The 21,562-nt window shown below is 40.7% G+C and overlaps 1 protein-coding gene across 3 annotated transcripts in view; it reads left to right on the plus strand.

Annotated features, from left to right (window-relative positions):
• The window catches only part of LOC307261351 (gephyrin-like), a 128,376-nt gene that overhangs the window by 36,773 nt on the left and 70,041 nt on the right, over window positions 1-21,562 (plus strand). For 2 of the 3 annotated variants that reach the window (XM_080041869.1, XM_080041871.1), the window contains exons 7-15: window positions 9,059-9,322; window positions 10,226-10,327; window positions 12,659-12,796; window positions 14,943-14,985; window positions 16,715-16,888; window positions 17,287-17,379; window positions 18,099-18,154; window positions 21,117-21,236; window positions 21,354-21,412. In XM_080041869.1, coding sequence (XP_079897995.1) covers window positions 9,059-9,322; window positions 10,226-10,327; window positions 12,659-12,796; window positions 14,943-14,985; window positions 16,715-16,888; window positions 17,287-17,379; window positions 18,099-18,154; window positions 21,117-21,236; window positions 21,354-21,412 — 1,049 coding nt within the window. The remainder of the gene's footprint in view (window positions 1-9,058; window positions 9,323-10,225; window positions 10,328-12,658; window positions 12,797-14,942; window positions 14,986-16,714; window positions 16,889-17,286; window positions 17,380-18,098; window positions 18,155-21,116; window positions 21,237-21,353; window positions 21,413-21,562) is intronic. The other variant, XM_080041870.1, reaches the window with a different exon arrangement.

The raw sequence follows: 21,562 nt of genomic DNA on the forward strand, positions 1-21,562 counted from the left end.
CTCTACTTCTTGTGTCAACAATTTATCTAATTCACCACGTTTCTTCTTTAGCAGTTTGTTTAATTTCATATCGAGTGATTTTTTATGATTATATTCCAGAGCTTTTATTTGTATTTCAAGTTCTGTTTTAAGTTGTTCTCTTTGTTTTTTCTTTAAGGAGGAGTATCGTATTAGTTCACCCCTTAAAACGGCTTTTGCTCCTTCCCATAGAATTATACTATTAATGTCTTCCGTGTCATTAAATTCCAAATATTCCTTTAAGGTTTTTTTGACTGTATCTTTTAGGTCTCCATTTTGTAGGAGCGAGTTATTCATTCTCCATAAGTATTTCCCTTTGTTTGAATTCAAGTTCACTTTTAAGGTGAGCTTTGCATGATCTGATAGTGTAATTGTTCCAATGGTGCATTTTGTGATATTTGTCATATATTTTTTTAAACATGGGGAAATAGTCCAGTCTATTATATGTAGAGTGTCTATTAGAGTAGTATGTATAATCCTTTGTTCTTGGATGAAGAGTTCTCCACACATCTATCATTCCCAACTCTTTACAAGCTCTTCTCAAAATATTTGCATTTTTCTCAGATTTATGTTTAATTCCTGCTGTTGAGTCCACGTTAGGATTTAACACAAGATTCAAGTCACCTCCAATAATAACCATGCCTTTGCCTTGGGTTACTATTAAATCAATAATTTCATTCATAAATTGAGTTCTCTCATCTGGTGAGTAATAAATATTTATAAGAGTTATTTAAACGTTTTCTATCTTGCCCAACACCAAAACAAATCGTCCTTCTTTATCCACTATTGTTTTTGTCTTCTGGAATGGTACATGGTTTTTTATAACTGTTGCTACACCGCTCCTTGATGATGTATATGAGGATGAATAAATTTGTGCATTTGCAATTCTGCCCAGCTTATTATGTTCCTCTTGCGTTAAATGAGTCTCTTGAAGAAACAATATATCTCCTTTTTCTTTTTTCAGTTGTTGTAGGATCTTCCTCCTCTTTATATAATTATTAAGGCCATTTACCTTTTGAAAAATAATATTCAGATCATTCATATCTTTCATAGAGATTGTACACGTAGTTGGGCTTTAAATATTCACTTTTAGTTAAGTTTGGGTAGGATTGTAACATTTCCATACAATAATTCAGTCGTGAAGAGCTGGAAAAAAACAACAATGAAAAGGAAGAGAGAAACAAAATGCCGAGTAAATTTTACCTTGAGAAACATTTGGGGCATATACAGTCATATGAAAAAGTTTGGGAACCCCTCTCAGCCGGCATTATAATTGACTCTGCTTTCACAAAAAAAATATAAAAGTGGTATGTCTTTAATTTACCAGGAACAGTTAAGTACTGGGATGTTTTCCAAACAAAGATTTTTTGAAAAGCAGTATTTGGTTGTATGAAATAAAATAAAATGTGAAAAACTGGCTGTGCAAAAATATGGGTACCCTTGTGGTTTTGTTGATTTTAATGCCTGTAACAGCATGTAAAACTGATGACTTTAAACACAAAGTTGGTTGGATTATGTTGTTAAGCCTTGAACCTCATATAATTGTCTGTTTAATCATGAGAAAATGTATTTTAGGTGCCTTAATGCAAGTTGCACTTCTCTTTGACTCTCTGCTGAAGTGAGACAGAATGGGATCATCAAAACAGCTCCCAAAAGATCTGAAAAACAAAGATTGTTCATTGTCATGGTTTAGGGGAAGGCTACAAGAAGCTTTCCCAAAGGTTTCAATTGTCAATTTCGACAGTAGGGAACATTGTCAGGAAATGGAAGGACACAGGCATAGTGGCAGTTAAACCCAGGCATGGCAGACCAAGAAAAAAACAGGAGCGGCATAGGTGGAGGATTGTGAGAATGGTTGCACACAACCCACAGGCCCGTCATCAGACCATACGTACCGGATGGTTTTATACACATCGATCGCTCTATCAAGTAATCCAAGTCAGAACTTTTTGTATGGGCAGAGATCGTTATTTTAAGTGTCTTTATAAAGTAGCTACTGTTTCCTTATCACCGGGCCGCGGAGTCCCGCTGTGTGTTGTGTTGGGTTCGTCTCAACCGCCATGCGTAAAGGCATTATTATGACAGCTGACGGGAGGAAAAAGAAAAAAATCATCTGACGAACGTGAGTAAACACGAAAACCTTCTTTCTTTGCTTTCTGCGCTCTCCTATTTAGCTCTCTCCCTTTTATTAGCCCACACCTAGGCCTACCCACACGTTAATTCTCACACATTTTATGTAGCTACAAGTCCAAGTGGTGGGCAATTCTGGTGCCGACTAGTAAGGCAGCGGACGTTAACGGACTATGCATCCTTAATAAATTCACGTCAGGAACGCCGCCTGTGCGCTTGCTTGTGCGCGTGTGATCTCATTAGCATCTGTACTTTGGCCACGGCACACCTCTCCCAAGTGTGCCGTGGCCAAGGGGCTGTTCCGTGCTGGAATACGGATGGCGTGGTCACACTAGCCAAACGTTCTAGACTTTATGCAAATGAGCTTGGGCACGGGGCCGCGGCCCTAGTGTGAGTGAGTGGCCCCAGCGTCTATTTTCCCTTCAGGGTCTGATAGTTTGGTCTCCAATTCAGCAATTATATCTTCTGAACGTGAAATGCGGTTTTCAGTTTCAGTAATGCGCTCTGAATTCTGCTCGAATTTGGATGTTATCACATCAAGCTTCTGGGAAAACGCTAACATTTTCTCTTCCATCATAGTAGCAACTTGTCTGGTAACTTAGTAGCGTCAATTGGGCAGCTGGTGCTGGAGCCTTCGGAGTCACTGTCAGTCATTTCCTTGTTGGCCTGCTTTTGTTTGGCACTTCGAGTGTTTTGTTTTCCCTTCCCAGCTGATGACATTTCTTTATCGGTCCGTTTGGGTAACTCTTGTAGTTTGATTGTCTTTAGTTTTATAGCGATAAACACGGTGTAACTTAACTTTTAGGGCGGCATTGATCGGGAGCGTCTGTCTTTAGCTTTCTCTCAGCGCGTCATCACTGGAAGCCCGACATTAGGCCTGCCTAAGATTGATGGACATGCAAAAACAAACCTCTGATTCGTCAAGACTCCCAGAGTATCATGAAAAGCTAATATTTAGCATCAAACTAACAACCTAATTTACGATGAAATAATCGATAATTATCTAAATTCAATTTGGAAATAAAGACCATACATTTTGGATCTCAAGAATTTATTGTGCACAAGTTCCTGAGAAAAAGCACAAGTTACAGGCAACCAAGCACACGTTAAAATATTTTTTAAGGTCTTCCCAGATTAAAAGCTGGTACTTTTTTAAAAAATTGAATAGTGACGGAAGAGTTTTGTTTTTTTATCTAGAATTTGTATTGCTTGTTTGTATTGTGATTCAAGTGGTTTTAATGTGCTCAAGTTGGCCTGCAACCAGCTTGTCAAACAATAATTCAGATGACTAATAATCATACAGTGTAGAAACCTTTTGGCAGCCTCTGTAGACATGTAATTTCTGATGGAACGAAAATTTGCGACATTGAATTTGGTAGTTTTGCAGGTTTTGTGCCATTTTAGAGAGGTTTGAATCAATGAACACCCAAAGATATTTGAAGTCACTCATAACGTGTCATTTTTCTCCCGCTACAATTTTTTTTTTAAGATTTTTTTTTGTTGCATTTTCAAGCTTCATTTGACAGTACAGAGTTGAAATGGGGAGACGGAGAGAGAGGGGGATGACACGCAGGGGTGGGTTTATTAGTTTACAGAAGACTGTATTTAAAACATTTTATGAAAAGGTCATTCTGAACACTGTGTGCTGCCATGTCTGAAATTCCTGATTTTCCGCATACAATCGAACACAGCATGCATGCCTGGGCTAGTGTTGCCACTGTTGCGATACAGACTCTCTTGCCTCGTTTCCACCGAGTAGAACGGGTCGAGTCGGAGCGGTTTTGTTATTTTGGCTTTCCATTTGCCAAAAGTTGGATAGGGTACAGATATAAGCGAGCTTAACCGTTGGGGTACCAGCCGTTGGGGTACCAGCCGCCTGAAAGGGTGCCGAAAAGGTGGAGCTACACAATGCCGTCCGTTGATTGGTCGAAAGAATCATTTCCGCCGTGTGTAGTCACCTCGGCAAGAGTGAAATAAGTCTTGTCAGCGCAGCACTGTTTATTGTGTGGTGTTTTTCCTCGTCATTAAATTCATCAGTGGGCTACACTGTGTACCACTGCTACGATGTCACGTAGCTGCCGCAGCCAGCGCTGTTCGCTCACTGTCTCTGACGCCTTGCACCGAGCCGTCTCTGTGCATTTACCGGCGTTATACGCTCACAACACAGGGGGGAATAAATAAAGCGGCTGGTTTGACCAAGCAAAAATGAGAGACCGCTGGCTTGACCACAGTTGTAGCACAGCCCGATAGTTTGACCCATATTCTGGCGGCAACTATCCAGACTAAACCCCCCCCCCCCTCCAAATCGGCATCAAGCGGCGGGCGCGTAGGCGTGTGCGTCATCTGCCGCGCGCCGCTTGTGGCGTAGCGAATGCAGAAAGTTGAAAATATTTAACTTTTCAGCGTCCACGCGCCGCGATAGCCAATCAGCGGTGAGATTGCCCGGTGGTCTGCAAGACAAGGTGGGCGTGTGGAGAGTGAGGACATTAGGCTTCCTGATACATTCTGCGAATATGTATATTTTGCTTCTGTTTAGCTGTTGGTTGTACTTTAGCCAAGGTAGCGCCGGTTAGCAAAGTGAAACTCACCGAGCTGTGTGCTGTTCGGGAGGATAATATGAACCCAAACATGACTGCAGTATCCGTGTGGCATTCCAATATAGTACAGCAAAGCACCGGTGTTGTCCTCCGCCATACCCGGCGCACTTTTACTTTCAGGTAGGCTGATGTCTGCCTTTATGTTTTGCCGCTGAGCACACAATGCTGTTGTTAATGTGTTTAGTATGTTGCTGAATTGCTGTTAATGTGTGTTGCGAGCGGGATGCATCTTCATGCTGTTTGAATGCTATTTGTGCCTTGACTGCCGCTGGTTACACAGTGTACCTACATCTGTCTTTTGGCACAGCTGGACCATGTTGTTGTTGTTGTTGTTGTTGTACCGTCAGTGTGATGTGTCTGATCTCAGAAACGGCATCGGCGTCAGGCATATGACCCAACAGTGTTTCCCGCAGGATTTTTTTCAGCAGTGGTGGTGTGGTCCCCGAACCTTCTAGGGGGGTCTGGGGTAATGCCCCCAGGCCGAAAGTTTGTTGTACCCTTTAAATTTGAATGCATTAATCTGGTGCACTTTGAGGGGAGAATATGCACTTAAATCCCATTCAAGGAATCTTGTGTATTACTATAGATAGGATAATTGATGCTGACTCTTAAACAACTTTAACCATAGTAACCCTAGCCCCTAAGCTATTTTTGAGATGTTTTGGTTCGCCTGGATTTATTCTCTTATTAAGATTTAATTCATCACCCCTTTAACGCAGAGCAGTCAAGCTATGAACACCATTTATTTGGGCCACAACCTGAACTATAAGAATATGTGCTGCACTGATGTTGTTTGAATGAAGGAAATATCAATTAGACCAAGGGTGTCAAACTCATTTTCACAAAGGGCCTCTCTACGATATGATAATCACACTAAGGGCCAGACATGCCTCCTTTTGACAAAAGGGATGGGCGATCAGTAGCTAGCTGACGTTTGCTACATAACACATAACCAGATAATGTTTGCATTCATCCTTAGACACTTGACACAATCAAACATCAATATTAGCATGCTATTTAGCCACATAGATTGGCCTATTTAAAGCCCTTTAGAAAACTGACATCTTTTCTTTGTTGCAAGTTCATCAATTCATGGCTTAAAATCCTGAGCTGTAGAACTTTCAGCAGACATTCCTAGCGGTAAACTGCGCAAGTGTCCACCCGTTGGGAGCGTGTGCGATGTGCGGATATGACACAGGCTCTGCATGCAGCAAAAATAATAATAATAACTAACCTAAATGAATATGCAAATTATTTTTATAGCAGCGACGGGAAAAATATAGCAGCGGCGGCCTCGCCTGCTGTGTGAACGTGGGGGAAACACTGCCCTATATGATCAAGCGGCGAGCCACTCGCGTTTCTCGCTGCAACCGCCGCTGACGGCGAGTGCAGTGTGTTCGCGCTCTAAGCCACGGGGGGCTACACTTTTTCAGCTTGTGAGCTACTTTTAAAATTACCAAGTCAAGATGATCTAGCTACTATAAAAATGCAAAACATATATTTATTTAAACATATATTGATCATTCTTTATATGCCTCAACTTTGAGTGGCCGTCTTGGAACACAAAATGTGTAATATTTCTTTTGATTAATAAACAAATCATTCCTCTTGGAATGCCCTTCAGAGCAACTTCAATATGACCATTCTCCCCACTTTTTCTTCTTTTAAATCTATGATTTCTGATTTTCACCATCACCACTGCATTTGTTTTAACTGAATTAATTTTTTAAGCTCTTTTATTGTAATTCTTTATTTATTTTGATCTTTTTTATCTTGCTAGGATTTTGTGTTTCTCTGTTTTATTCTGTCACTCTGTTGTTATTGTTGTTGTTGTGTTTGTTGTGCGCTCGTCGGCGTTGTAAATGAGGGGAACCTCAATGCCTTTCCAGTTTGTTTAAATAAAGGTTTTCATTCATTCATTCATTCATTTTAAGGTAACACAGTATTTCTCACCGGAATTTGGGAGACTGTGATGGGGACCTTCTAGGGGGGTCTGCGGGCATGCCCCCCCCCCCCGAAAGAAAAATGTTAACCTTTTAAAGTAAAATGTATCAATCAGGTGCATTTTGAGAAGAAAACTGAGGCTAAATCAGCTGTGTCCTATGTGAGCTATTTAGTACTATTTTCTGGAATAATTTGGAGACACAGAATTACCAAAAAGCAGAAATAAAAAATGAAAAGGTTTAAAAAATCTCACTTTTTTTTTGATACAGTATAGCTCAATATAGGCCCCTGATCTTCGTAGCCACAAACAATGTAATTTAAAATTACCCCCCCTTATGAAGGTTAAAGCTGGGGTAGATTTCTGATTGGTCAAAGTGAACATGAGCGGTACGCTTTTTACCAATCAGAGCGAGGCCCAAATTCTTAAAAAAATAAGAAATAATACGATTCTCTGTTCTTATTGGCTGTTGGGACTGTCCATTCACTTTGGCACCGACGTTGTTGGTTTAGAGCAGGGGTGTCCAAACTACGGCCCGCTTTTTATTGGCCCGCGGCCGATTTTAAAAATATAATGTAATATGGTAGCCTGGAAATCCAGACCCTGATATCTTGAACGATAGAGGGTCTGGCGACGATCAATAGAAATTTCCAACTCAAGGGGCGGCTCCTACTCGTGTATTTCAAATGCCACTGCACGCAGTTGGATAGCACTACAACCAATCAGAGCGATGCACAAGGCGACGTAAGCCCCTTTCGTTTAGCGAACAGCTGTTAAACTGTTAAATAAAACGTTTGCCGTTGTCGGTCGGCAAAATAGAACATTCCACTTACTTGCTAATGAAAGATTTGAGTGCCGTCTTCCAAATCGTTAAGGGTCGAGGCCAAAGCAGTCTCAAACTCACACAACATATCCGCAGCCATCTCTGATGTTTACTATCACGGCTTCGACGTTGCATGCACGTCACTGTCGTCATCCGGTTACGTCCTCCCCAGAGTACCATATAAGGGGCTCTGGCGCGCCCATATTAGATAGAACCAATTGAAACGTGAGACCCAGATTTCTGGTCTTCTTGATAAGCTTCAACGGAGCGTGTCCAGACCAACACGCGCAGCAAATTTAATTTGCCAGCGCCTAGTGGCAGGTCTGGGAATGCCAGGCTAGTAATATGGCCCTTTGAAAAAAAAAATATATATATTATTTTTTTGCATTTCTTAGTTAACCCACTAGTGCAGGGGTGTCAAACACTGATTGATTGGCCCGTGGCACATTTTAAAAATATAATGTAATATGGCGCTTTTCATTTTTAAATAATTTAAATGCACTCATTATATTACAGAGAAATATGTCCCATAAAAGAAAAAGAGCAACAAGCCCATCCCAGAGGACCCTGCATAATATTTTATTTTAAATTAATATTATTATGGAAAATCTATGTGTCCATCTCCAATAGCTTCTAATTCATCTGACACAGTGTCTCCATTTTTTTTTCATACAAAATTCTTCAGATTTAGCCTCTTAATTTCCCTCTCAAAGTGCACCAGATTCATGCATTTCACTTTAAAAACTTTAAAAAATCTCCCGGGGGGGCATACCCCCGGACCTCCCTAGGAGGGTCGGGACCTCGGCTGGATACTATTTTCACCCTGCTGGACATTGGACGCAAAGGCAGAAAACACTGGGTGTATCATTGGCATATAAACAAGAGGGGAAATGTGTCTGTTTAATGTGCAAGGAAAGTGTTGCCGTGAAGAAGGATTACAATTTACGAAGATACTATGAAACTAAACATCAGAGCAGCTACATGTCCTGATAAATGTGTTATTTTTGCAAAGTGGCCCGGCCCTTCGTAGATTTTTCTGTATGTGGCCCTCAGTGAAAAAGGTTTGGACACCCCTGGTTTAGAGCGTGTCAGGGAGGGACCATAGGGGAGGGACCAAAGAGAACAAGTGGAGCGGTTGAGGTATTTGGATTCAAATCTCTATCCCAACTGCTATTTTCTCCCCAAATCATATACCCCAGCTTTAAGGGTCTATAATGAGCCAGTCAGCTGTTTATTTTTTTTAAATAACGTTTTTCGGGGCCTTCAAAGATTAGGAGCCTATATTCAGACAGTAAATTTAAAAAAAATCAAAATACAATTTAAAGAATGCCATGCGATCTACCGACGTTGCCTTTGCGATCGATCGACGTAATGGGCACCACTGCTCTAAGCTGAACAATGAACAAAAGCTACGGCACTTTTAAACGCAATTGAGCCACGTAAGATGCGGCCATAGACTGTATAAAGGGCCTGGCAAGTTTCACTGGTAACGAAGCAAATTAAGCACGTTTTTGGGTCAGGAAAACTAAAACAAATATTTTCTCCCAGGAGTGTTTTCAGTTCATCCTGCCCGCTCTACCCCATGCTATCGACCTGCTGCGTGAAGCAACAGTCAGGGTTAAATCCACACATGCTGCCCTGGAGCAGCTGCCCTCCCCCAACACACACAGCAACATGCACACCATGGAGCGAGGCACCCAGTGTGAGGAAGAGGAGGATGAGGAGGAGGAGGACAGGAGGACAGCTCCACATCTGCACAACCATCACCAGCACGTCTCCTCACACATCACTGCAGCTGCTATCGCTGCCAAGGTAATACCACCACTATGTCTGCTGCTGCCGCTGTACATATGACAGATGAAACTTTACTGATCGCTAAGCCGAGGACTATGTGGGTAGAATTAGGATAACCAGAACTAGGGCTTGGCGTTCTGGTTAAAATCTTCTATCTATTATATATCTATCTTATCTATTTATAAGTAATTTTGACCCTGCAGTAGACACGTTTTCTTCTCATCTGAGCTTTAATGTAGGCCTAATGTAATATAATGCATCAACGTCCGCATGTCAGCATCGCACCAGCAACTGAGGGACAAACATTTTTGATCCTACTGTGAGCACCTGAGGCGTGAGCTGCTCAGATGAAATCAAAGTATTTATTTTGGTGGTATGCACAAATAAATAAGCGTCTGAGGTGCTGTAAAAGTATGTTAAAAAAAATAAAAATGTGTTAACTTGTCACAATTAATTTTACTCCAATATTTCCCATTGTTGCTTTAAATGAAAATGTTCTCTCTGCAACAATGTTTAATGTTTTGATCAAACTTCCCTTCACATGGTGCAATATGCTGCAACTGTAAAGAGCAAGGTTTAGCTGTCATTCAGATAATCTTAATAAGCCTTATAGATGGCATGTCGATACAGGTGTGAATGTGCTCCGACTCCATTAGACCTCCATTTACCATTCCATTCCAATCTATGTATAGCAAAAGTCTGTAGGAATCATCTCGTTTCAAATGTTAGATAATATTGCCAGCGTTCGAGGAGCGGCTATTACATTCAAATGTCAACTTCTTGTGACTCAATAAATGAACCAGATTAAATCACTCCATTTCATTTCATTAACCTGTCTGTCTATATGGACACGTGTCTGTCTCTCTGTGTCTTTGTGCATGTGTTTGTGCGTGTCTTCATGCATGTGTATGTGCCCATCAGACGAACCATGCTGTGGTCATGGCTAAGGGGAGTCCCTACCTGCCTGGCAACACACCAGCCCCTCCTACTCATTTCACTTGCTCCTGTAACAGTGAGCAGCAGGTGAGACCCTCACACACACACACCCTCTCCTCTCCTGTCATTGGTCACTTCGTCATGTCAGTCACACACTGCCAAGCCCTGTGTTTCAACACTAAATCTGCTTTGCTCTCAATTGCTTCAAATTTAGCTAGAGTTTTTGGTGGTACCACACCTTTAAAAGTGCTAGCCCATTCACAGTTTGCTGAAATGCTTTTTTAGGTTAACCACATACTGTAACACACCAATTTCTCAAATCTGATGGACCCTTTCTTTTACTTAACATTTGCAGATATTAAAATGTTGATCATCAATTGCATATGAACTAGATTAGAGAATTTAGGTAATTGAGAAAAATTAAGATCACCTGTTGTAATTATTACAATTCCGTTCTCAATAAGATTTAATTTCAATTTTACATGCTTACTTTATTATACATTTTTACACTTACAAACTATACAAAATATTGTTATACAATAAAACGAGTGCATGCCGTGTAAGGGCTCATCTAGTAACAAAGCCTAATTTTCAAGTTTTTACAGCAATCTCATTGCTCTCATCTGCAGGTTGTTTCCAAGGAGAATCCCAATGGATTACATTGTTAATAGGCGGGTCCTTTCTATAGCCCCTTTTACACAGAGATTGCGGCATATTGACGGAACAACATCACTCCAATATGCCGGCTTTGCTTGCTTCTGTGTTATTTACACAGAACCAAGCAACGCCGGCCTGCTGGCGCATCAGTAGCCCCTTTTACACAGCGTTCCGGAATGAAAGAGGTGCTTGTAAACAGCGTCAGGTGTGGCGTAAACATTTAGCGCCGCGCCGGTCAGCTGCTTTACAACAGCAACACTGGCTGGTGAATTGAGAGCAGAAGTGCTGGAGCTTGCAGTAAGAGGGCTGTATTTTACTGTCCCCACGATGTGCCAGTTGATCTCGCGACGCGCTGAGTCCAACATCTCTGGGACTGTTAACCAAACTGACAAAAATCACTCCGCTGCTCACTGCTTCACCTCTGTGTCTGTGTGTGTGTTTGTGTGACAGGTTGGCTGTGAGTGAGTCTCTTTGTGAGGGCAGAGATCTGCCAATCAGACATACACATACACACAGTGTGTGAAGTCACGTTACTGTAGACAGAAATAAAGTGTGGATATACGCTCAGACTTAGGATAATAATATATAATAGCGGCGGCGATCCGGTCGCAGCCTAGCTTAGCCTAGCCTAGCCTAGCCTAGCTTTCCCAGTGTGTGTGTGTTTGTGACAGGTTGGCTGTGAGCGAGTCTCTTTGTGAGAGCAGCGATCAGACATACACACACACACACAATGTGTGAAGTCACGTTACTGTAGACAGAAATAAAGTGTGGATATACGTTCAGATTTAGGATAATAATAGCGGCGGCGATCCGGTCGCAGCCTAGCTTAGCCTAGCCTAGCTTAGCCTAGCTTAGCCTAGCTTTCCCATTGTACAACTTCCCCCGGGCAGAAATAGACTCATACACTCTGCAAAATGAAGCGTGGGGGTTTGTATTGAGCAGCGGACCTTATGACCAGCTAGATTATACGCCGTTCCTTTTATTTGGTGATTTTTACGGGACATCAGGCCGCCGTGGTTAAGCTTAAACACACGTCCTTCAACTGCTAACATGGTCGCATGTTTAGAACGTAGGCTAGGGAACGTCAAACGCCCCCCTGTTCCGCAACAACAAGCTGGCCGCATTTAAACAGAGAGGCGGAACTGATTGTGTCGGGAATCTTACTACCCCCCGAGGTAGTAAAATTCCTGGAACAATCTCTCGCACCTTTCTTCCCTCGTTCTGCAATGGTCGCATTTATACAGCAGGGCGGAGGGCCGAAATTCCGGCATATTCCCGGCTTTCACTGGCTGTGTAAAAGGGGCTTATGTCTGCTGGATGTGTAAACAGGCATTTTCTTTGCTCATATGTTTGTGAGGTTTTTAAGGTGATATATGTAAATGATCAGTATGGGAAATGATGTTACCTCAGGTAGCTGCCTGTGTGTTGTGGTGCACATAGTTCTCTTCTGTTTGGTTTGTTTGTTCATTTCATTCAGTATTTTTCCATGAGCTTTTACACCTGACATGCATCAGGAAAACAAGGAAACAGCACTACACTCTCTACTTAGTCTACTGGACAGACAGCAGAGTGCTTTTAGTGGGAGGTTCCTTGAGCTTCACTGTAATAAGGAGCGCTACAAAATGTCAGAACTGCTAACTGTGTACAAAGACTCCTCCAATCAGAGGGAATGGACAATGCACATTTTTTATTTTGATTACTCTTATTATTCCATTAAGTCGAATAGTTTGCCTAGTATTGTGTTTGTCTGTGTGCATGTAGATCCCGGACTCTATCATTTCTCGAGGTGTACAGGTGCTTCCTCGAGACTCAGCCTCTCTAAGCTCCACCCCTTCTGAGTCACCACGGGCAACCCAGGCCACTTCTCGCCTTTCCACAGCTTCATGCCCCACTCCCAAGGTACACACCAATTTTCATATATGCCCAGAAATTAGCACTATGAATTAAAAATTGCTACATACATGGCATATACTGTGTGTGTGTATATATATATATATATATATTTATAAAAGTTAAATGTCAAAAGATACACACATTCTTTTGATAAATCTGGCTTGGAAGAAGAACTTCTGTAGAGAATGACCACACACAAGTTGACAGCGGTGGAAGATGTACTCGGATAACTTTGGTTGAAGTAACAATACAATAGTGTACAGTAGATATACTCTAAAACAAGTAAAAGTCATGCAAGAATCTCACATAAGTGAAATCACGAAACTATTTGCATCAATATATAATGAAGCATACTGTGTATCACAGGGGTTTTCAAAGTGTGAGAGAGTGAGCCCTCCCTCAGAGAACAAATTTCAGCGTAGCCCCCCACCCCAAAAAAAATTCTAAATCTGTGTGTTTTGAAAGATCTTTTAATTAATTATATTTAAAACACATTTTAAACATATTTTTGAAACATTCTAAACATCTTTGTGCGTTTTAAACAATTTTTTTTTAGACATTTTAACATCTTTATCTAAGTATGTTTTTGTTTAGCTTTTTTTAAATACATTTGAACATCTTAATCTAGTGGTTTAATCCTGCTTCCTTTAAGCATGGATAGTAGTGACTGAGTGTGCAGCGGAGTGAAAAAGATAGGCAAACAGACTTGCCCAAATTATTGACTTTTGTTAAATGTCATTCACACACCCAGTGTTTTTTCGCTAGTGCCTCCAATGTCCTGCTGGGTGAAAATAGTAGCCAGCTGAGAACCAGACTCTCCTAGGGGTGTCCGGGGGTATGCCCCCCGGGGAGATTTTTTTTACCTTTTTAAAGTGAAATGCATGAATCTGGTGTACTTTGAGAGGAAAATTAAGAGGCTAAATCGGAGGAATTTTGTGTGAAAAAATAATTTGGAGACGCTGGGTCGGATGAATTAGAAGCTATTGAAGAAAGACACATGGATTTTCCATAAAAATATTAATTTAAAATAAAATATTATGCAGGGTCCTCTGGGTTGGGCTTGGAGCTCTTTTTCTTTAACGAGACATATTTCTCTGTAATATAGTGAATGCATTTAAATGCAGTGAGAGGAACGAAGCAGAAGAACTCTTGTCCAGCTATCTTTATTTCCACAGTCAAGGCTGAATTAGGCTATAGAGTCTAGACTATACACAGTGCATGGGCAACTGAAGGCAGCCCCATTTCCAAATGTTTTGAAATAAACTCAATACACACTGTGCTTGGACATGAACGTGACGTGATCAGTTAACCTCGGATTATTTCCCAGATGATCTGATTCAATTATTAGGCTATTAACTATTCTAGACCAAAACATTTTATTCCTTTTTTTGTATGATAACTTACATTTGCTTAATATGATGTTAATATCAAAAACACAAACTTTTTTTTTTCACATATTCATCCGCGCCCCCCCTACCATAACTCCCCACAGTTTGAAAACCACTGGTGTATCATATTATTGGATTATAATTATTGATGCATTAAACTAATGCGTCTAAACTTTAATGTTCCACCTGGGAAAGGTTGAAGTAATCTGAATTACATTTTGATACAGCTGCATAGCTTGTGGATTTCGCATAGTCTCAATAGTCTTATCTTAACTCACTGTGATACATAATCGATATGTTGATTTATATTTTGTATTATTAATCTCAATCTGCAAACTTAATCTGTAAATCTGTTACTTAAATGACATTGCTTTACATTATTTTGCCTCTTTCGCCCATCCACACACACACTCACTCATACACCGATGAGGCAGCAGCTACCACACGGGGCAAGCTAACTATGGGGAGCAATCTGGGATTCAGCCTAAGGACACTTGGACATGTGGCGGGAGGCTGGGGATCCAAATACCAACCATGCAATCAGTGGAGAACTGCTCTACATGCTTAGCCCAGCACACCCGTATTGATTCCTGTTTCAGTGTCTAATAATCGTGTGTTGCTGCTGCTAGTTTTTTAAACTCACAACTATAATGCATTTACTTGTTTCCTAGCGTCTCCTGTACCTCTTCTTCCCTGTTATGAAGAGATGTATTCTAATCCATCCTTACATTTCCATTAAACAATGACCAAATATGTCTCTGCAGGTTCAGTCACGGTGTGGAAGTAATGAGAACATTCTGAGAGCCAGTAAGTTCACAATGTCTTGAGAATGTGTTCACAATGTGTTGAGAATTTGTTGAGAATGTGTTAAGACTGTTCACAATGTGTTCACAATGGGCCTGATTTATCAAACGTGCGCCACAAGATTAGTGGGTGCACACACATTCCCACGCAAACCTCGCCATTTAGCAATTTGGACGTGAGCGTAGGGTACGATCACATCTCACGCCAGCTCTCCCCTCGTGTACTTAAGTTTGTAAACATCATGGACTTGCAGAGCCGGCTGTGCCGCGTAGCATATGACGGACATGTGTCGGACAATTGTTACTAGATCATACTAATGCAGCATTCGTTTAGACCAGGATAAACATACTAATCACTTAAAAATGTGCAGCCTATGGTGTGCAACTGAGTAGGAGCGCATATTAAATTGTGCGCACACGGGCCACTTTGGAGCGCTGCATGGGACTGCGTAAGGGCAGTTGGCTCTATCTTGGAGCAGCTGGGGGGACTCTGCAGAACTGTGGATGGATTCATTCAAAGCTTCTAAAATGTAAAGTATTAAATATTTATACAGCTGGTAGGCTGCTCTTTATGATAAAAAGAAACTGCACAACATTAATCTTAAGATTTTATTTATTTGACGCACTTGAGATTTTAGTTTCCCTGATTCCCCTGATTTATTAATTGTTTACCAGCTCAATATAGGCCCCTGAACTTTGAAGGCCCCGAACAATGTTTAAAAAGAAAATACATAATTGACTGGCACATGATAGGCCCCTGACCTTTGTTCGGGGATCAGGGGCCTTGAGCCATAAAAAAAAAAAAAAAAAAAAAAAAAAAGACTTCAAAGAGAGAAGGAGCTTCGGGATAAAGGATTACTTAAACAATTCCTGAAGCTGACTGTTTTTTTAAACATGTACATTTTTTCTTTCTGATTTTTGGTAATTCTGTGTCTCCAAATTATTCCAGAAAATAGTACTAAATAGCTCACATAGGACACAGTTGATTTAGCCTTAGTTACCTTCTCAAATTGCACCAGATTGTTGAATTTTACTTTTTTTAAAGATCTCCTATTATACTACTTTTCTGGACTTAATTTCTCATTAATGACTCCTATAGAGCAACCTGACACGAATCTCAGCACAAAAAAACGATGTAGATTTTCGGGAAACTCTTCTCTCGTCTGGGCGCTTTCAGCATTCTCTGTCAACACTCGGCTTCATCCTTCTCCGCCCCCTCGTCCCCGTCCTGCCAACCCCACTTCGTTTTTATTGGTTACCTTCGGAAGACTTTCAGCGGCGCGCTGAAAGTCTAAACATTTAATGAGTCATTTTCGAATGGATTTGTCTTGCTTTTATATAGCATTACAGTTTATGAGATATATATCAATGGCACAATTTACCTCATCATATTTTCTCCAAAGGCACAATTTACCCCGCACTGGAAGCAAGTTGTGCCACGAGACAACTTTTTCCCGAAAGCTATATTTCGATTTGGTCATTCATCAATATAAATGTTTTGTTGTTATCTGGTTTAGAAAGGGACCGGTCACTAATACATTTTGGACTCTAGATAAACATAGCTTTTACACATTTGTATTGTAATAAGGGGGCCCATCAGGACTTCTTGTATAGGGGCCCATAATTTGGTGCTCAACCCCTGGATGAATCCCATGTGAAAGCCAGGATCTGCACCAGTTTCAACACAAGTTTGATGAATGAGGCCCAATGTGACTTAATGATGTTTATTGTAGCAAATTCAGACATTCTCTTGAATTGTCCGTGTGAAGGCCACAGTGCAGTGGACATCAGCAAGGTGGCACGCCGTCATCGGATGTCTCCCTTCCCATTGACATCAATGGACAAAGCCTTCATCACTGTCCTAGAGATGACATCTATTCTGGGAATTGAAGTCATTAACTACAGAGGTGTGTGTGTGTGTGTGTGTGTGTGTGTGTGTGTGTGTGTGTGTGTGTGTGTGTGTGTGTGTGTGTGTGTGTGTGTGTGTGTGTGTGTGTGTGTGTGTGTGTGTGTGTGTGTGTGTGTGTGTGTGTGTGTGTGTGTGTGTGTGTGTGTGAAATAATCAGGTGAGTTGGATATTTTGCTAGAGAATGGTTTTAATTGTCTTCAGAAGTGTGTCTGCGTCTTACTTTCCCCAGTGTTTTTAGGTAATGTAAATATGAGTCACATCAGTGGTTTAAAACAGTTTGACTCAAATAACTATGTCCACATATTTTAATTATTGTGTTAAATTGGTATGATGTGATTGTTTGTGGTTAAAATGTGGTTTTCACTAAATTGACCTGGCTTGGGCCAAATTCTTTAGACGGTTTGGGTCGTGTGCTCGCTCAGGACATCTATGCCAAAGACAACCTTCCTCCATTCCCTGCCTCTGTTAAAGATGGCTACGCTGTACGGGGTAAGACTATACTTCCATACAACATAAGTTAAACATTACATTGGGCACAGAAATGTAAAACAAGAGCCACAAAAATGCCATTAAAGGCCTACTTCACCGGTTTGAATATGAAGGTGTATTGAATTCTGAGATCCTATGTAGTATAATTGTGCAAAAAAAAATTAAATTGGTTCATCCTAGCCTGAGAAAAGGCAGAAAGAGCGTTTTTTTAACCCTATATTAATCTTACTGTGACATCACAGTAAGATAAATATAGGGTTAAAAAAAAAACCTTACTTTGTAAATATTACTGTGATTTCTCCTACTGTGACATCACAGTAATATTTACAAAGTAATTTTTTTTTTAACCCTATATTTATCTTACTGTGATGTCACAGTAAGATTAATATAGGGTTAAAAAAAACATTCTTTCTGCCTTTTCTCAGGCTAGGATGAACCGATTTTTTTTTTTTTTTGCACATTTATACTACATAGGATCTCAGAATTCAATACACCTTCATATTCCCACCGGTGAAGTAGGCCTTTAACTAACTGACAATGCATTCATCTACACCATGATATCTTACTTGTTGGCATTGATTGATTCAAAAAGCAAAATCTTGACATAGTATTGTGTACTAAAACTTTCCTCTCTGCTGCCACTAGAATTTAAAACAATCTATAGTCATGGTTTACTTTCCAAAGTTAACTTGATTTACATCATTATCATTGACCTTTAGCTGCTGATGGCCCAGGAGATCGCTTCATCATGGGAGAATCACATGCTGGACAACAGGTCAGCTCTTCTAAAAATATCTACTCAAAGTTTGCATGTGCTTATACAATTACACACCCTGTCCATTTAGTATGTTTGCCTTAATGAATGTGCAATAAGTCAAGAAATACTAAATTTGTCTCGGGCTGACACCCATGCTGCAGCAAAAGACAAGACAGTCCAAAACATTACAGAACCAACATACACACAGAGATTTGAATAAACAAACAACACCGCAAGATTCCTTAAAGCACAAATAGACAGCAGAGAAAACATACACAATTAACACACCAATCCCTTTTATAAATAAGATAATTAAATAAATATAAATATAATTAAAAACAAAGATAACCTCTCAAGTCCGTCCTGACCTTGACATTACTTTATCTGCTGTTTTATTGACAAATTTATTGTAAGATTTATTTCATTTACATCCAGGGATTCTGAACCTCCTCTTAGAGGGCAGTATCTCATGCTCACCATGGAGATATTCAGCATCTGGAGTTTTTGAGTGCACACATATTGGGAGGAGTAGATGCAAATAAGTTCATTTAGCACACACACTGTGATTTACAAAATTTGTGATTGCGTGTGAGTGTTGCACACAGACGGCTGAAGTTATAGACGAGGAGACACAGACATGCAGGAAAACTGAGAGAATGTTATTTTGTTCTGCTTGTGTCGACATGTTTGGATTGACGGAAGCTAAAATAATCAAGACATATCTACTATCCAGCAATGCTATTTTAAAGCTTTAGGATGTGTTAAAGGCTAATTTGGATTCACTCACAAGAAAGAGTCTCACAATACCTGCCATGCCAAAAGGCATTTCCTCGCGTCTGGGTCGTTCCAGCACACTGTAATAGGGCGATAGAATAGATTATCAGCAATTGATGGCATGATCGTCAATAGTTTTTTTTTTTAGCAGATGCCATCGGGAGTTTCCCTTTTTCTTTGCCGATGCTGTCAGAGTGACGGTGTGCAGTGAAGAGAAAAAGAATGGCAGAGAGAGTTTTATTTTATAATTTTGCTTTTTGACTACTGAGTGATCATCTGACTTTAGACAGACTCCCGCTGTCAGGTTGCTGTCAGCTCGAGCCAATCAGCTTACTGGATCAGCCGTTTGATCTCCCACAGTAGATTGTAAGGTGTAACCTCCTGTCCCAAGTCCTTAATGTTATGTCAGGCAGGATGGACAGGTAGGCTCTGAACGGACGCACTGAATAAAACCATACGGTTGCTATTTTTCCAAAAGTAAGAGCGTTTTATGGTACTCACTCTGCAACCTGTTTTATTTGCTGAGGTTTTTATTGAGGCTGAGGACTATAAAGATTTATTTGCTGTAGCTCAATGCGTGTGTTAGCTTGTACCCATTGTAGTTTGCGCAATTACTCTTAGTTCGTCACCTGCAGTATGCCTAACAACCAGGGTTTCCCCCAGTGTATTTCAGCCATGGCGGCCCGCCATGCCTAAATTGACCCCCCGCTATGCCATGCATCGATTTTTTTTTTGACGCCCACGGACATGCAATGCCTAGCCTTTGATCAGATAGCAAGTAGTACACTGCTAATGCAAACTTAACATTCCTAACAGCTGCAGCTTCACATTAAATGCATTTAGCTGGCGTAACGTGAGTTTACTTTTATTTGGAGACAGGGAAAAGCAGCGCTTAACATCCCTCGAAGCCATCAGTCACAGCAACATGTCTGCAGTGTACTCGGTGAAAGAATAGAACAGAAAGCTTGAAGTTTACGATACTTATCCCTGTGGGCTCATAATAAAAACTTTGTGAACGTTATGTCAGCCATTCATTTTCTATGTACGCTCACCACGAAAGGCATCTGAAGCCTCGGTGCAGCGACATGAGCTCACACTCACAGGCGCTGAAGTCCACAGGCCGCTGTCTGTCTACAGCTCAAGTGTGTTACTCATCCATCTTACGCAAGTTTATAGAAGTGCCAGACTACTACCTTCTTTGACCGTTGGAGGAATGCATTAATTTTCAAGGGGAAAACACTTTTTTATTACATTTCTAACTACTGTATTTAACTGTTTGCATAATCGTGACGGACAATGCCTTGCCCTTTTCTCGCCTAAGCTGTTTCCATGATCCATGACGTCATCAAACTGTTTTTGGTTATTGTTTTGGATCGAACCCTAACCCTAGCGGAGAAATATTAATTATTGTGCGTTAAAATTGAGAAATAAGACTAAATTTTTCAGTAGAATCATAATACCATTCATTTGTTATGTTGCAAATCGCAATATTATCCACTATAATCGTAATTGCAGGATTTCACCAAATCGTGCGGAACTATTGCCACCAGGCCTAACAACTTTTCTGGGGAAACCCTGCTAACAACCAAGTTTGAAATCTGTTGGAAAGCTCACACAACTTAGCACTCTTTATTTGGGAACTTGGTAGATCTGGCCCTTACAGTACTGTAATCTTAAATCAAATAAAACGTCATACAACCATAACTTCTCAGATCCAAGGCTTCACATTAATCACAGATTAATGCTTCTTGCTTCCTTCAGATCGCTGCATGGAAAGGGAAAGCTAATGTATAATATAAAGCCTTAACGAATAGATCACTACTGCTGTTTAACTGATAGTCATGCGTTCAACTTCACTCAGATTTTATTTTTTAAGGATTTAATGCATCTACTGTTAAATTAGAAATGTTAGTTTTCATATTAAAGCATTGATCCCTAATTTGAATGACTTTGTCCCAGTTATAAACCTGGCTCTGAGGCGCTGCAACGTCTGAGACCCAGTTTCCTCCAAAATCCCAACAAGTGAGGGTTAATGGAGGAACCTCCTACCTGTCTGCACTTCACATTATGAGAATTAAAAGATACATGATCAGGAAAAAAAAAATTACTATGGCTTACTATGACTTCTGAATATACAGATATACAATTACTGAAATAAATTGTCTTTGAATCTCCTAACGAAACGAATTAATATTTCTGTGTGCAGCCCACCCATACAGTGATGCCTGGTCAGGTGATGAGGGTGACCACAGGGGCTCCCATCCCCTGTGGAGCTGATGCTGTGGTCCAAGTAGAAGATACAGAGCTTCTACGAGAGTCTGAGGATGTAAGTACATGAGGAGCAAGATGACGTTGATGCTTGTTAATGGGCTCAGTGCTGTCATTACTTCACCACTACCTGTGAGTTTTGTTTGGTTCTCATTGAGAGTATGGCTTACTTTAGGGCACAGAGGAGCTGGAGGTGAGGATAATGGTCCAGGCCCGACCTGGACAGGACATCAGGTAAATCAAAAGTAATATGTTTAAGGTATTTTGTAGAAACTATTTGCTAAAAAAAAGCTACATTAGGAAACCAAGAGCTAGTTAGGAGAGTAATGCTGAGCTTAAACTACACAACTTTTCATACGATTTGACAGTCGCAGACGAATTTCC

This window comes from Ammodytes marinus (assembly GCF_949987685.1).
Source record: "Ammodytes marinus genome assembly, chromosome: 15".
Taxonomy (NCBI): domain Eukaryota; kingdom Metazoa; phylum Chordata; class Actinopteri; order Uranoscopiformes; family Ammodytidae; genus Ammodytes; species Ammodytes marinus.